Source organism: Micropterus dolomieu, linkage group LG21 (assembly GCF_021292245.1).
Source record: "Micropterus dolomieu isolate WLL.071019.BEF.003 ecotype Adirondacks linkage group LG21, ASM2129224v1, whole genome shotgun sequence".
Classification (NCBI taxonomy): Eukaryota; Metazoa; Chordata; class Actinopteri; order Centrarchiformes; family Centrarchidae; genus Micropterus; species Micropterus dolomieu.
This window is the reverse complement of record NC_060170.1, coordinates 17,242,237-17,259,097: the sequence shown is the minus strand read 5'-3', so window position 1 is coordinate 17,259,097 and position 16,861 is coordinate 17,242,237. Positions and strand designations below refer to the sequence as shown.

General features: G+C 39.8%; 2 protein-coding genes across 4 annotated transcripts in view; both read right to left on the bottom strand.

Moving 5' to 3' along the window:
- Positions 1-10,593, bottom strand: part of LOC123959592 (putative protein TPRXL) — a 21,345-nt gene extending 10,752 nt beyond the window's left edge. For both annotated transcript variants that reach the window (XM_046033707.1, XM_046033705.1), the window contains exon 1: positions 10,275-10,593. The gene's annotated coding sequence lies outside the window, so the exon portion shown is untranslated. The remainder of the gene's footprint in view (positions 1-10,274) is intronic.
- Positions 10,594-12,806: 2,213 nt separating this feature from the next.
- pheta1 (PH domain containing endocytic trafficking adaptor 1) overlaps positions 12,807-16,861 on the bottom strand; it is a 5,332-nt gene continuing 1,277 nt past the window's right edge. The window contains exons 2-3 of one of the 2 annotated variants that reach the window (XM_046035793.1): positions 16,576-16,847; positions 12,807-15,899 (exon numbers count right to left, since the gene is read on the bottom strand). In XM_046035793.1, the coding sequence (XP_045891749.1) occupies positions 14,968-15,867 (900 nt within the window). In that variant the 5' untranslated portion in view covers positions 15,868-15,899; positions 16,576-16,847 and the 3' untranslated portion in view covers positions 12,807-14,967. The remainder of the gene's footprint in view (positions 15,900-16,575; positions 16,848-16,861) is intronic. The other variant, XM_046035794.1, reaches the window with a different exon arrangement.

Below are 16,861 nucleotides of genomic sequence, written 5' to 3'. Positions count from 1 at the left end.
TTTAACTGGGGACAGTCTAAAAATGATTTTAATCAAGCAGGAAGGAAACAGGATGTGTGAAAGACACATGTGAATTGATCTTGTCAGTGTGAGTAACCTCATGACTCGTGTCAGCTCACTGAGTTGATTCTTAACACAACACAAGCTTTAATCAACCTCAGGACCTACTGAGGGATGAACTTGTGGTGCAGTGGTATGTCATTCCCGCTAAATACCCGGACGCCAAAATGAAAGAGCTAACAGTGCGTCTGTGGTGGCCAGTAAACAGCATCCTGGTTATGGCCTAAAGGGAGGAGAATTTTCGTCAAACCAGCACTAACTCTGAAATACGCACACTGCCAAGCTAACGCCTCAGACCAACACAGACATTACTGTTAGAACAGTAAGATTTCAAAAGAAGAAACATTCATTTTTGTGAACCAATAAATTGAATTCTACAAAGACTGAGGCTTCCACGGCACATAGAGAATTATCAGTGCTGGTGGTGGAAGCCCTGTTCCAGGGAGGTCCTATTTATATCTCAAGAGCTTGGTATCAGCGCTCACACACCACTGTGTGCTCCCTGTTGTGCCCAGTTGGGAGCAGCATTTGTTTGATGCAATGGACACAGAGGCACAAAATTGGTCTCTGAGCTTTCAGGTCATGTATTCACAGCAAGCAGCGAGTGCCATGGCTGCATGCTAAGGTCAGCGCATAAGTGGCTGAAGATGCAGTACTTCAAATCGCCACCGTTTGTATAGCCAGACTAAAATGGGGTGGAAATGGATGGAAAAGACCAACTTCTTAAATTATATAAAGCTGATCATTTTTCACCTCATAACTGGGTTTTCACCTCTATTAATCGTTTAAGTAATTTTTAAAAGATAAAATGCCAAACATTTGATGGTGTTAGCTTCTCAAATGTGAGATTTAGCTGCTTTTCCTTGCATTTCCTTGCTGCAGCCCTTCAGCTCCAACCCTGCACTGTGCTGAAATTTGGACTACAACTGGCATAATGCCAGTGTAGAGTACATCTACAGCTTTTTTTCCCTCACACACACACACACACACACACACACACGTGTATGAGCCTGAGAATGTGTGCACATGTGCACCTCCATGTGCCTTTGCTTGTTCATTATTACAGAAATAGGATGTGCTTCTAATGGTCATTCTCATTATATAAAATGCAATTTACAGCAAGCCACATCCTTCTGACCTTTAAATAGCCCTGGCCTTATTACCGAGATCAGCCGGCTCCAATCTATTGCTTACGACTCAATTAGTCTGCATGGCATCAAGGCTCTCTGAGACATCAAACACTGCAGTTTTTCCCATAAAAACTGGAGTGGAAAAAATAAATACATTTGAAAAAAAGAAAAGAAAAAGTGGCAAACTGTGTATCACAAGGTCTGGGATGAAAAACAGATTTTGTTACCACCTCTGAATTTTCATTCTCTGAATCACTGAATGAATCACTGCGCTGGGGGTAAATTTCCAAAGCAGGGAGAGAGTAAGTGAGTATGTGGGATTATTAAAGAAAGACTGAGGACTGAGGATGGTAAGGAGCAGGGTGGGAATCAAAGCAGAAAAGGAAGAGGAGGAGACAGAGAAACAAGAGTCACAGGGTCTGACAGAAAGAGAGATGAGGGGATAATGAGAAGGCAGGCAGGAAGTGAGAAAAACAGAGCAGAAGAAAGGCGAGAGGGGAGGAGATTTGCGGGTGAAGGTCCAGGTGGCAAAACCAATGAGGAACAGAGACCAAAGGATTTTTGCACTGCTCTGCCTGGGCAGCAATATCTGCAACAGGAAGCCCTGCCCTGCCAAGCAGCGAGCAATGCACACATGCGCACACACACACACACACACACACACACACACACACACACACACCAAATTCCTATCAGATTTGAAACAACAGTATATTTCCCTTGATGAAATAAAGCAGTTTCTAAGAAGTAATGGGACAGCTTTAGCAGTGGTTTTATTGTACAGAACAGAAGGGGGAAGGGTTGCTGCAAAGTTAGAACCATTTCTTGAAATAGCAGCGATGCCTACTAAAGAGGTGGTCACAGTAGATTTATACAAACACTTTAGCTCCATACACTTCTTGGTCTACAAACAGTAATAACTTCCTAAAGCTCAACATGTTCTCAACAAAGTCTTGTTTGTTTCGACCAACAATCCACAACCAAAGATATTCAACTTTACTCTCACATGGAAGAAAGAAAAGCAGCAAATTTTCACATTTGAGAAGCTGGAACTGGAGAATACTTGCTTGAAAAATGATTAATCTGCTATGAAAATAGTTTTTCTTTCCGTCAACTTATTGATGAATCATTTCAGCCTTAGTCCAACGGTAACAAAATCCACTTTCATAAATCCTAAAGCTCCCTAATGAACACATTATAGTTAAATTATGAGTTTATGTGCCGGGCTATTTCTCAGTCAGGATCAGTGGAAAGGCAAACAGCAGAGACTCCATGAAGTAAACTGGTCCGAGCCACTAAAGACTGGAGCACATAACCTCCTGCCATTCATGGAACTCATAGAAACCCAAAAAAATGAGCTCAGCCACCTCATTGGTTCAATTCAGGAACCAGACCTTTAGGTGTGAACACGCCCTCAATCATTATTGTGGTGATTCATTGCCCTCCATTAACACAAACAAACTTTTTGCAAAAACGTTGAGTACAAACCCATAAGTGACTATTATGCAAGTCTGTTATCAGAAGAACAAGGCCAGGAATTCCAAGCAAAAAAACATTTGTCATATTGATATAAAACTGCCTGTTCCACTGTCCAATAGTTAACGTAAACTGACCGCATGTGACCATTATTCATCCCCTTCACTTCATGTTTATACTCAAGTGCAACAAGTTGCTACGTATCAAGCAAAACTGGCATAACCTGACAGCTGCATGCGGCTAGAAGTGCTGATTGATCAGCTACTTAAAAAGAAAAGGCCTACATGAAAAAGATCTGCAGTTGCAGGGATAAGGACTAGCTGAGTCTCAGTGTTCCTGTTTGTGTGAAGTGAGATGTGAAAGAGCTTTGATAATGAACAGAGCAGAAAGCGAGACGCACAGCTTACATAATTGAAGAACATATTGTAACGGAGGAAGTAGCGCTGAAACATGAGATAACCTCGGCCTTAACCTTACCATAGCATGAGGAGAGCATCAGCTGATTCAGGGTAAAACAAACAAGAGAGGGGGAGCCTGCAGCAACACTGCCACTAAGCTACAAATATAAACCATAAGTAAAAGGACACAAAGGTTTGCTCAAAATGCATCTGTGTCACAAGGCATGGACTGGTTTATTTGAGTAGAGCAGGTTCTAAAAGCTAAAATCCTTGGTATAGTTTTTCATGAGAAGTAAGCAAGCAAGAAATATTTTGTGTAACATCTTATATAAAAAGAAAAAATAATGATATACCCACAATACAACAAGCAACAAATAATCCTCCACATCTAGCATTTACTGCAGCTGACGAGTGTTTTTGGGAAACATATAGGGGTGCACCATTAATCCAACCATAACTGCAATCATAATATCACCCTGTGAGATTACATAACCACAAAAGGCGTGTGATATAATTAAACAAAAGGTGTGCTATGTGCGTGCCAGTGCTGTCTGCTCATTATCCATGCCCACAAAAGATACAGCCAATCAGTCTCTGTTTAGGCAGTGGCGCGTGTGGCGTGTAGACCGGGGGGTGCAGACTTGCAGAGAGGTGCACAAAGGAGGCCACCTGGAAAATGGAAGATAACAAGCAGGCTGACTGTGTTGGACTGGTGGCCAAATAATTAAAGCGACCTCCAAATAATTAAAGCGACCTCTGTTATATGGCAATATTTTGGATTCAGGCTCATCGACTACTGTATAAAAACACACAAAGTCACCACGTCACGCAAATTTTCCCTGATAATCAAGTAAGTACACTCCATGATACCATTTGTTACCATTATATCGCAAGTCACAATATTGTCCACAATCACAATATGACTTTTTCTCCAAATTGTTTAGGCGTAGAAACATATACGCTATGGCAGAAAAAAGGCCTCTTTCTAAATCGTATCAAAAATAGTTTGTGAATGGTCTGAATCTATCTTTTCATAAAAGATGCAGTCATAGCTGTGAATGAGTGAAGACTTATCTTTTGTGCTGCACATGCTGTTTGTTGTTCTGATGTGTAAGCAAAATACTACTGGGTACACTGGGTTTTTGTTTTGGTTAGAGTATTCTCTAGCTCAGTCCTACATTCCCACAACAATGCAGGCTTCAACGCAACACAATGCTGCTATTCTTAAGACGCACAAAAATAAAGCCAAGCCACTTTCTGGTCATTTCCTGAGGTCTGGGAACGGAGGGGGGGAGGCAGGTTGGGGACGCAGCAAAATTAAAAGGCTGGATCTATGATAAGAAGGAAATCGTACAGCACTAGCAAGGATTAAAAGTAGGAAACCAACTATATGCTGGAGTATCAAGACCATTTCCCCCATTAATACTGCAACAAGAAAACAGATCTGGGGTTTACCTTAAAAGAAAAACAGTATGTAAGATGATTTCCAATAACCAAGTAACATTCTCACTAACAAGCATCCTTCCAGCTGTCCGGCAACCTACCAATGACTAATACAAAACGTCTCTACACAGTCTGCAGTCTATCATTATCCTGCAAAGAGAGACCCTGGCATGTCAAGGAAATACTAAAATATAGGGCTCCCAGAGACATAATGACAGGCAGAAATTGAAACGAGAAGTTAAGTTTTGGCTGCATGGATAGATGTGATCTGTGAGGAGGGGAGATTAAAGATATGGGGTCAGTAGTGACTGTCAGGCATCACAAACAACCTTTTTTCTTCATGTGTTTTGTCCATTCATTACACCCTTTTCTAAAAACAGATGCATAGAGCTGAGCAATATGGGGAAAATTTATATTGTGTGAATTCCCACAGGTCTTAATAAAAGATATGGTATTAACCGAAGTATTCAGAATAACACGTTAAAAAGTTCAACTCTCTCATTTTGGTAAAATGGTTTTGTTTGTGTTTTACTGGAACGTTTTCAAAAATAAATTTAGATTTAAATATAGAAGTTTTTAATATCTAAAATTAAACTCATTCATTCAGCTATGACTCACAATATCTCAGCATTTAAGACAATTACATAACAGTATGATGATGATGATAAAAATAATAATACAGAATTGTTGCCCATTCCTAGTGAATATTAAGTTCAAGTTTCAGTTTATGGACAGCCCTACTACTCAATCAGGGCTTCAATACATATTCTATACATATATTGTATATTCTATACAATGATTCGATATTTTTGTATTTTGCATTTCAGTACAATCATACTGGGGTAAAAAAGAAACCGTGTTGTAATATACAATTGTTATTTTCCTTTAAAAATTATACGCTGATTAAAAAAAAACAAAGAAACACACAAATAAGGGAACCAATTCGTACTTCTACTGTGCAATTACACAAATGTAAATCGGAATATTGTTTTAAAAGATGATATTGTGCAGGCAACCGCACTGCACAAATCCTACACTGTTAAAAATAAGAAACAAACTGAATGTATGCACAAAAACTTTCAACTGCACAAAGCCAGCAAAATAAACACTGACTGACTGCACATATTACAGAACATTAAAAAGGCATACACTGAATAACTAAACAGTTTAAGTATGCTTCTCAGCTACAAAGCCACCAAAAGCTGACCTCAACTTTTTACCGGAACCCTTAATCACAGGCTTAGTTTCTGAAAAGCTGAAAACAACAATCCATCATTCACAACTTGCTCGAGTCAAATCAATACAATTCAGCCAATTCAAGCATTCAAGCCTCAAATGTTCCAGCACGAGAGAGTACGACATTCATCTCAGTCTGAAATCCGCAAACACTTTATGAATGAGTCATCCCTACTTGTGATGCGTTTCTGATTCATTGACAAGACGGATGATAGTATTTAAGATGTGAAATATAATATGTGAAATATTATATATAGTATGAATGTGTTTTTCATGTTCTTAAATCTCGGTGGGGACTTTAACACGTTTGCACAAGACAGTAACCCATGGGGACCCGTGCAGCTAGGGTAATGTAACAATTACGTTAAAGTTAAAGTTAGTGTTAGGGGCTATGGATTGCATTATGTCAATGAGATGGACCCCCTGGATAATCAAACATACGCGTGCGTGTGCGTGTGGGGATGCTGCAGGTAATTGAGTCCTTCAGTCACTCTGATCGGCTGTGTGTGAATCATCTACAGGCATCCGACTTCCTGGAAGGCTAATTCGGGAGTTATAAACTTTTCCACATTGGGACTCATGGGCAGCCAATTGAGTTTCAGTGTTCGCACTTTCTGACAAAGACATCACCCAAGAATCCTGTTTGTGGCTTTCTTTCTGCAGTGATAGCAAACTCTGTGCTTGTGTTAGGAATAAACTTGTGACATTATGCAAATTTTGTATTTTGCGTGAGAATAGGTTCCTACTTTCACTTCAACTTAGACATGACTCCCGTTTCTGCTAAACACACACAGAGAAACAAACACAAAAAGCACTATTGGATATGTGCATGTAGGGCTGCACTAAAGATAACCAGTGATTAATATGATCGTTATTTTCTTAATTATCTGATTGTTTGGTCTATGATTGTCAGTTTGCTTGTTTTGTCTGACCAACAGCCCCAAAGCTAAAGAGTTTTAATTTAGTGCCACATTTGACAAAGAAATCTTCACATTTGAGAAGCTGGAATTGGAAAGTATTTGGCAGGTTTGCTCGGAAAAATGACCAAAACAATTAGTCGCTGATGTAATTTCATCGTCTGATCCATTAATATACTACTCATTGCAGCTCTGTACGTATGCATTTGTGAAACCTGGAGAAGCTTCTCATGAATAAAAAGCAAACATTCAGGGTGTTTCTTTTGCAAGTTTGACTGGGCAGCTTTAAAAAAAAAAAAAAATTAAAAAAAAAAAAAACCTCTTGACCCCATCCTACATCCTCACTGTGTACACATACACACGCACACAGAAATCCATTCATCTATTTCAACTACAGAACCTACAAGCTAACACATTTTAAGCGACATCCTCATACTGCTGCAGCTACATCTGGCCTATAATCAACATTCTTTCTACAACAAGAACAGGGGCGCATTGGGGTAAACACACGCAAATACACAGTCTGTAATTATTGCTGTTTTGAAAAGAAAAACACAGGAATGCATGTCTGCACACCCCCCAAACGCTTGCACACACACGCAAAGAACTTAACCCTACTGTATGCCTTGTGCGTGTGTGTGTTTGTGGTGAGAATCCACCGTTAAGTCTGAGATTTTTAGGCTTAGCTGTTTGGGTGGCCAAGTGCTATGTGAGTCACGTCACACATACAGCACACTCACAAACTGCTAAAAAACATCTTACGTTGCAAAAGGTTCCTATTGATTCCCCCTGCCATTTTCTTCACTAATGTGTCTTCCGTCTTTGTCTGTAATTCCTCCTTTTGCAGATTCCTACTTCTGTCAAGCTGCCAAATTTACCTCCCACAGTGAATCCATGGCTGACAGCTGAGGTGGCAGAATTCATTGCTTTCTTCACTTCTTCCACAACAGCACATACATACATGTTCATCAATACTGCAAAATGCTTCAAAAACATTGCAAAGATGACTACTATAATGTCTGAATTCCAAGATGTTACAGTCTTTTCTTTAAAGGAAAGATGTCTCAGACAGCAAGCAAGACAATACTGTGTTGTGGTGAATAAAATCCCCATCCAAACAATCATGTCATGTTATTATAATTACGGGAAAGTCCAAGACTTTCCAGCACTGAAAATTTAAATCAGAATTACTATCATAACTCATGATATCCAGATGGCCAGCAGACCTGAAGATCATACATGATGTGTCAATATTGTGTGTTAGAGTCTTTAAATCTTTAGCTTTTACTGTATTTCTACACATTTATACATGCAGGGCAGAACCCTCGTCAATACCACACACAGCAAGAGTGAAGTGAAGACAGCAAGAACATTCCCAAACTTTCCAAAACCATGGAAGTCTGTAGGAAAGTAAAAGCTTTTTCTGAAATTCATCACAAACATGTACAACCGTACAGCCCAAACAGGGATCTGGCCCGGCAATGAACCTTTAAATTACAGGCAACACTTCGTCTGTGGTTGACAGAGTTAGACCTGTCTGCCATGAAAAATATTATGTACAGGATAAGAGGTCTTACTTCCCAACTCTAGAGGCAGGTTGTTGTTTTTTTTGTCTTTTGTGCATCAATGACTCAAAGTGTTGAAATGGTCATATGTACATGACTGAATCAGCAAGGAATGCCAACCTCAGCCTGTTGCTGGGATTACTGCAGGAGGTAAATATGTACGTTACAAAATGTTTTTTCACACACCTTAGATGATAGACATTTTTAAAGGCCAGGCAATATGACACAGCTTGTATCCTGGTAATTATATGTAAGGGTGAGCGACACGACATTATCTGTCAATTGATTTTTCAATATAATGTACTATATGCCAATACATGCATGGCCCACCCAAGTTTAGCACTGGCTGCCCAAGTGTATTTTGACACATTTTATCAAACAGCAGTGGTTCATAAGTTTAGTTTATGATAAACTTGTGAACTGACAATGCTCTGGCTCTCTCAGAGTTAATGAGGCCTGTTATGTTATAGCGAGGGAAACTGGCTGGCAGGTGGAGGAAGCCTACCCAAGTATATTTTTGACCTTGGATAGACCCTGTGCATGGATATTGTAATATAAAGGCAGTGGTGGTGGAAGAATATCCCTAGTTAAGTAAAAGTAGTAATACTAAAGTGTAAAAATACTTAGTTACAAGTAAAAGTCCTGCATTCAAGGTATTACCAGCAAAATGTACTTTAGGCATCAAAGGTCAGCACATTTTAGAGTGTTACATAATACATTATTGTATGTATTGGCATGTAAGGAGCATTTTGATGTTGTAGCTGGAGGAGGTAGGGTAAATTTTAACTACTTTATATACTGTGATGGTTTGATCTATAACAACGCATTATGTGTTGAGCATATGTTTTGTATAGGAAAACTTGTGCAAAATAACTAGTAAGTAAGTTGTCAAATAAATGTACTTAAGTAAAAAGTATAATGTCTCCCTCTGAAATGTACTGGAGTAGAAGTATGAAGTGGCATAAGCAGGAAATACTTAAGTAAAGTCCCTCAAAATTCTATTTAAGTACGATACATGAATGTATTTGGTTACTTTCCACCACTGTATTACGAATTTTAGGATTAAATATTCTTCTATTTGCATCAGAAAAGTTTGCGAACCACCACAAATACACACCTGTTGCTTCAGAGTTTATAAGCTCACAGACAGAGACTGTAACTTTGAAGGAACATCCTCTTGTACACAAACCTGCATTCACACACACGCACGACATGAATTGAAGTGAATCCCCTCCAAGATACACACACACACACACACACACACAAATTACTGGTTTTGATTTACTGCTACTTATCATTGGATTGTGAAACCAAGCGGCTGCTACCCACAGTTGCTGTTCCCCATCCAGCAGTCATGAGGGGTGACCGCTGAACCTGAGCCCTTGCTCACGGTAAAGCCAACACACAATAAAATGACGTCTGTCGCAAACAACAATAAAGTTCACCTTTCAAGTGCACACTATTAAATGTATTCGCTATTTATAGTAGGAAGTGCTGGACAGTTAAACGACTTTCTTTTAAGTCTGACTCCATGTTTGGCCCATTAACACGGATTACAATGAAGTGACGACAGGTTTTATATTGCGACATCACCATGGCGACCACCAGGGATAGATTTGCGCCAAATATTGTTTTAAAAAAGTCACAGAAACACACAATACACTAAAGCTACTACTTCCAAAAGCACGTGTTGTGTACATCTTTTGTGCCAAGTATGATGCCATGCCAAGAGGCTAAAAGAAAGAAAACCCAAGACAGGACTCTACTTTTAAACAGACTAAAACTTTACTTTTTTTGGCCAAAAAGTCTGCACCAGTACCACCGGCCCTGAGCCGGAGAGACGCAAAGCCCTTTAAATTTCACACAAACACATTTTCCGACGATTATTAGTGAAGAAAGAAATTAAACTTCGGACGGAAGCCGTGTCCACATCTTCATTGAGGACTAATCCTCCCCATGTGGTAACATTAAGAGTTTATTGATGTTAAAAGCACTTGAAGACAACAAAGTAAGGTAACACACGCTGACAGGAGTTCACAACATACTCACGTTCTCCGTTATCTCGGATGGGCACCCACCGCAGCACGACGACAAACCAACAAGTTGGACTTCGCATAACGGAAATGTGTTGAGAAGCGTCTAAAGTAACGTTAACTCAAAGCGACGTCGGCGGTGAGTAACAGAAACTAGACATCATTCAGAGGAGAAGCAGCTCGCTCGCTTTCTCTCTCATTGTGAGTACACGCGACGGTTCACTCCGCAACAACAAAAAAAAGAGGAAAGAAAAGTTTCAGCCACGAACTTGACGCGAAAAAACTGGCGACTCCTCATTTCCGCTGTCAAAAAAATGTGCCGCGGTCCGGCTACGTCAAGTCGGAGGAAGCTCACAACAGCCCTTCCGATTCGGGTTTTTCAAGATAAGACACTTGCCAAGCGGCACCAATAACCCTGGGCAAAAACGAGGAAGTATTTAGATGGTAATACCACAGTGGTGGACATTTACAAAGAACATTTACTCAAGTACGGTACTTAAGTACAAATTAGAGGTACTTGTACTTTACTTGAGTACTTTCTTTTGATGCCACTTTCTACTTCTACTCTGCTACATCTCAGAGGGCGACATTGTACTTTTTACTTCACTACATTTTTATCACAGCTTCAGTTACTGGTTACTTTACAAAGTAAGATTTTTACATATGAAGAGTTTATAAAATCTGATGTTTATACAAGTACACGATTGGTTATTGACAGAAATTTAATTGGCAACTATTTTGATGATCGTTTTTAAATTCTGTTTGTCAAGTCGGTAACCCCTGACAAACATAACCATAGGCCTACTAGTAGTATAGCCTAATTTTTACTGAAGATGTATTTTTTAAAGCAGGTACTTTTGTAATTTGACTTAAGTAGAAATTTAAATTGAAGACTTCTACTTTTAGTGGAGTAACATTCAACAAGGGTATCTGTACTTTTGCTCAAATACAGGATTTGTGTACTTTGTCCACTGCTGCAATACCTTAATGCTCTGTTTGTTTAATCTCTCTCTTCCAAAATTTTTTTTATGATCGTTAATTTATCATTAATCATAAATCTCTATTTCTATCTATTGTCGTCTCTCTCCGTGTATTACAATCACTAGAACCCTTAACCATATACCTGTACTCAAGACTTGAAATTGTGCATACATAGCTATTTATTTTTTCATAGAGAGGCTGTTTTGAAAACATAATGTGCGCCTAATCTAATACATTATCTGGCAGTATTTTGTGTGTGTGTTATGTGTACCTTACTATACAGAGGGCTGTAAATAGTAATATTGCATTCCAAGAAGCTTATTTAGCCTAATTTACTTAATAAGTGATTAATTTAATGGTACAGTTGATCTAACACCTCTCTAAAACAGTTTCAACAATTATAACCTTAATAAAAGTAGGATGTATTGCAGGACTGTTGTATTAGACTGTATTAATTTTTGACTACGTCGTGTTGGAAATTACTTAAACATGGACTTTTATGTTGAAATTATCGGGAAGTTTCTTCCCTTCTGCGGCTTCTTGCCGCCTGCAGCCTCCAGGTCAAGTACGGTATGTGCACGAAGCAGAAACTACCATGAAGTATTCTCAGATATAGTAAATTTGGTTTGGTTTACTGTAATTTGTCTGTCAGTCACTGCTTTAACAAGTTATATCATTACATTATTATCGTACATTATTCGAATGATATAGCCTAAACTCTTTTTACATTAACTCCTTAAACTGATGGAAAACCACAAAAAAACCGAGGTTTAATAAGAGCATTTTCTATGTAGTGGTTTGACACTGCTGCCAGTGTAACTCAATATACTAACGACGACCTAAAGCGTCACATTTATCTATATTTCCGATTGTTCAATTGAGGATAACGACGGTTTACCAAGTGCTTACTACATGAAATATAACGTTAATAGGGGAAGTTAAAGCACGCAGTCTATCCGGGTTGAAGTTATAAAATTTATTTTATTTTTTCTTCTCTGGGGACTTAAAATCCTGCCGGTTTATGTCATTAGACGGTGATTGCATTCACCTGTCCCGCCAGGTGCAACGTAAGCCTACTCATTGATTTCGCTGAAGTCAAGGGTGAAAGACTACTGTTTAAAGTTGTTTCACAGCGACACCTGGTGAGAGAAGAGGCGAACAGCTCCAAGAATGCGTGTGTCTGTGTTTCATGTATATTCCGGTGGGGACTTGAACCTGACACACACTAACCCATAGGAACTCCTGTCACAGTAGGTACAAAGATTCAGGTCCCCACGGGTAGAGACTGCTTTTTGAGGGTTAAGGTTATAATTAGGTTAAAGTTAGGGTAAGGGGCAATGCGATGTCCCCACAGGAATAGTGGAACAAACGCATGTGTGGGTAGTTTCTTAAGGCCAGCCCTGGCCTTGCATGAATTCATGGGAGCCATCAAACTGTACTTCTGTCTAAAAATAATGAAAAGCATCTCATGCATGAACCAGCGGCCATAGTGATGGCTAAAACATGTCTTCCTGCAACTTTCAACAAAAACTTCAACAACTTCAATGTCACAGAAAAATAAACAGTCCACAACATAACATATTTATTTTGTTGTTTTGCAGCAAATACTTAGTTAACAAACGTCTTATCAGGGTACCATATCTGGACAAGGTGTTACATATTATTGGTTATTTAAAATAATACTCTTATTGCATACCATAACGCTGAAAAGGTGTACAACAATTATGGAAGTCAATCAGGGAAAAAAATTATTATTGTGCATTTAGTTTACATTCTTCATTTGGCACTCCTAAATAAAGATAGATACTATTATTATTTATAAGGTTAATTTGACACATTCACAGATTCCTTTAAATGCTATTGTACAATAAAAAAACCGAGCACTGACATCTGTAATGACAGTAATGCTATTCTGGAGTTTATTAAAATAGACACTACAACAATAATTTTAGATTTAAAAAAAGAATACCGTGTCAATATTTAAAAAAAAAAAAAAACAAAATCACTGTGCCACTCATTCCACATTGCTGTTTCTGTACAAGCCAATTGTATAACAGAAATGATAGTGCTGTCCATTGATGCAGACTGAAGGAACTGAGCCATTGTCAAAATGTGATTGCACCGAGATGAGCCTTTGCCAAGAAAGAATAATGGCGGTACAGTCACAAAAGCAGGAAAGGAAACTCCCATCAAACTCCCATCACTGAAATCTTATGGTAGTGGCTGCAAGTGCAATAATGGCGTTATAATGATAACATAAGGCACATATGAAACAAAAATATAAACATGTGATTGAATATAGAAACAGTATGAGCAGTAATTATTAAAGGCCCCGTTTTTCAGACTGCTGGTGTTAATTTCCAGTATGGAATAGTAATTATTTCTATACAAAGCAAGAGGTTAGATGTTCCTACACAGTACAGGCCTCTAACAAAAGTTACCCTCAGTTACATTCAGGTAAATCAGCTGCAACAAACAAAACCAATAGTATGATCAAATTAAGATGACAGGATTGTATAATATGAAATGATCAAAGAATTACAAATGTAAAGTCCTGTAAGTTCAATGCTAAAGCTGCTTTTGTGAAATGTGAGAGTCAAAAGAGAAGTAAGTGACAAGTGTTCTCATGACACAGCATCATCTGCCCGCTGGCTAACGAGGGCTAAAAATACCAGTGCGTTGCTCTGAGCGAGACATCCACCTCCCACCACTGTCCCCAGTGACTGTCGAGAGGATGCTCTGACCTCAGTAACCACTAGGCCTCTCGGGTGAGACGTGTCCCGGCGGGAGTATGGAGGAGAATTCTGGACTAGTTTTCCCCAACACCACTTTCTTGTCCCGAGACTTATCCTCGTTTCTCTACGAGTCACTATATTAAAGCGACCTTAGAGTTTAAAGTGGTTTGAAGTTACAGAAAGCTTTAAATGCTGATATAAAAAAAAATATATATATTTTATTAAACTGGAAAGCTGTTAATTGTACAGGTGCCCTTCCTATTGGGATGTACGTGAATTATTTGTTTCGTCACCAAGTGAGGAAAGCTCGGACAAGAGCTGCAGGATTTTCTGTTACCATCACCAATGTACGCCCTGGTTGACGTTTCACTATTGTAACCTGATCCATGTGGATTTCTTTTGTTTTGCATTTACATCAGTAACATCCATCCTGGCTTTCCCCGTGTTTTCAGAAAAAGACTGTGGTGATTTTGAGCAGTAATATGTTTTGTTATTTTCCACATGCTAAGCGCAGTAGATTGCATGTATACCTACAGGATAAACATGATTTTAGATCAAGGTTCCTACCAACTGATCCCAAAACAAGTATATTTGGAAGCTAGGAAGGCAGAGAAAGCATTGGCAACATTATATTAGAAGAACAGCAAGTCTTTGTGAATTGTATCTACTACAATATAAACTGATGATTGTAATAAATGATTACCATTTTAAATACCGTATTCTTAACATTCTTAACAATTGTCATTGGCAAATGACACTCAGCAAAACTGTGGAAAAGAGCATATTTTGAGTATTAAAATTTCTTGGAATGTACAGTGGGTAGTGTTTAAGACTGATTCCCCTGTGCCAGACAAGATCTGGAATCAATCAGTTATTTTATTGATGATAAGACTGAAAGTTTTCTTGCCTTTTTTTTTTCAATTCAGAAGGCTGTAAATGCTGCGGTATGTTCAGGAAGGAATGATAAAACAAAAATGATCCACCTCCATTAGTTTACTTGCTCTGCAGCCACTGTAGCCTCAGTTCCTCCACCTCTCTGCCGTACCATTCATGGAGTTTGGAGAAGCAGCCAGTGCCAGGCGAGACGGGGCTTTCAAGAGATGCTCCTCTTCTCCTGGGTGGCACTGGTGGAGCCCTCATCCCATCAGCCCCGTAACCAATCACAGTGTTATACCCGGAGTCTGCACAGCCATCCCAGGCCACGCAGGAAGACGCTGCCTCAACGAAGCCATTAACCAAGGCGACTGGTTGTTTACTCCACGCAACTCCATTCTCCTTGGAACACTCCTCCTCAATCCTAACCTCTTCCTGAAGGCTCTTTTGGGCAGAGGAGGGGACTGACACGAGAGGAGCGCTTGAGGTTGATGAAAAGGACGATAAAGATGACGAAGAAGAGGATGCTCCAGACCTGGACCGTGCCACCTGGTATCGCCGGTAGGACTTTGGCCTGGCCTGCAGGCCTCCAACTCCAACCCCGACGTAGCCCCCTCCTGCAGCCTCCTGGATCTCCTCCAATTGCCTCTCCAGCTCCCTCACCACCAGCCTCATGTAGTCAAAGCTGGCCCTTGACAGAGCTTTCACCCATGACTCCATGGCTGCCTGGTTCTCAGCAGCCATCTTGTACACCCGCGCTTTGGCACAGTCAAATTTGACGGCGAAGGCGAACTCCTCAGCTGACTCGCACAGTTCCACGGTGCACCCTTCAAGGACGATGACACCGATAGGCTCTCGGCTGTCACGCTCCTCGAAGTAGAAGAGCATGTTACCCTTCAGGACAAACCAGCGCCGGTGATAAGCCGTGTTGCGCTCGCCCTTTTTGAACAGGAAGCCTGTCTTGTCGGGCGGTGAGTCACAGGTGGCGTAGTGCGCCACGCTGCGTTCATTCAGCTTCATCTTCTCCCCTCCTCCGTAGACTGTTTATTTACCTAAAGAACAGTATAAAGACAGAGGTCATCCCCAAGGTTAAACTGATTAGTCCTTATAAAAAGGGTGCAGCAGCATTCTCCTTCCAGTATGCTCATTAGTCGCTCTCTCTGCTTTAAGTCGTGCTAAACTGTTTGCTGTAAGAAAAACCTGCAGACCCTTTGCTCTCTGGGCTACACGACTGTATAGTTTTACTTTATTGACATGGTGATACAGTATCAATAAGGATGTGAGATGTTTTAAGATCAAACTTTTATATTATCATCTGGTTGCTGCTGTTTACATTCACCCCAGATGCAAATTCAAAAACTCCACTGCAGAATGTTCAGGGCGTATACGTGTATGTATATAAATAACTGTATGTTATTTATATATTACCATATTTTAATATAGGCCTACACTTAATTATATGTTGTGTGTGTGTGTGTGTGTGTGTCTAGCATGAAGGAACTACAAATTTCGTTTCATTATGCAGCCTTGTGCTGTATAATGACTAATAAACAACCCTGTACCTTGTACACTGGTATAACTTTATCCACCACCCTAATTATGCTCAACTATTTTGTTTGTGTTGTAGCTTTTACAGTTGGTGTTATTGCTGCAAGCACAAGTGATACTTGCAATCTGCCTGGACAAAATGCTGTCACTAAACTACACATTTAAAGTTGTTTTACTTACGTGTTTATCTCACATCCAGCTGACATCCACCACCGTCCTGCCACCACATCTGGAGCTAATAACTTAACATGTCTCCCATCTCCTTTAGTCTTTTTTTCTGCCTCTCCAAAAGCAGGCTGGAGGAGAGAAATAAGTTACACACCTATCATTATTTTAGCGCCACAGTTGCCACATCAAACGATCGACAAGATTGTAGTTTTGCTGGTTCTTCGACTTCAGAGGAAGATGATCATGTATCTTAACGCATTAGCTGGTTTTCCCCCAACCAAAACCTCTGCCAGCTAAT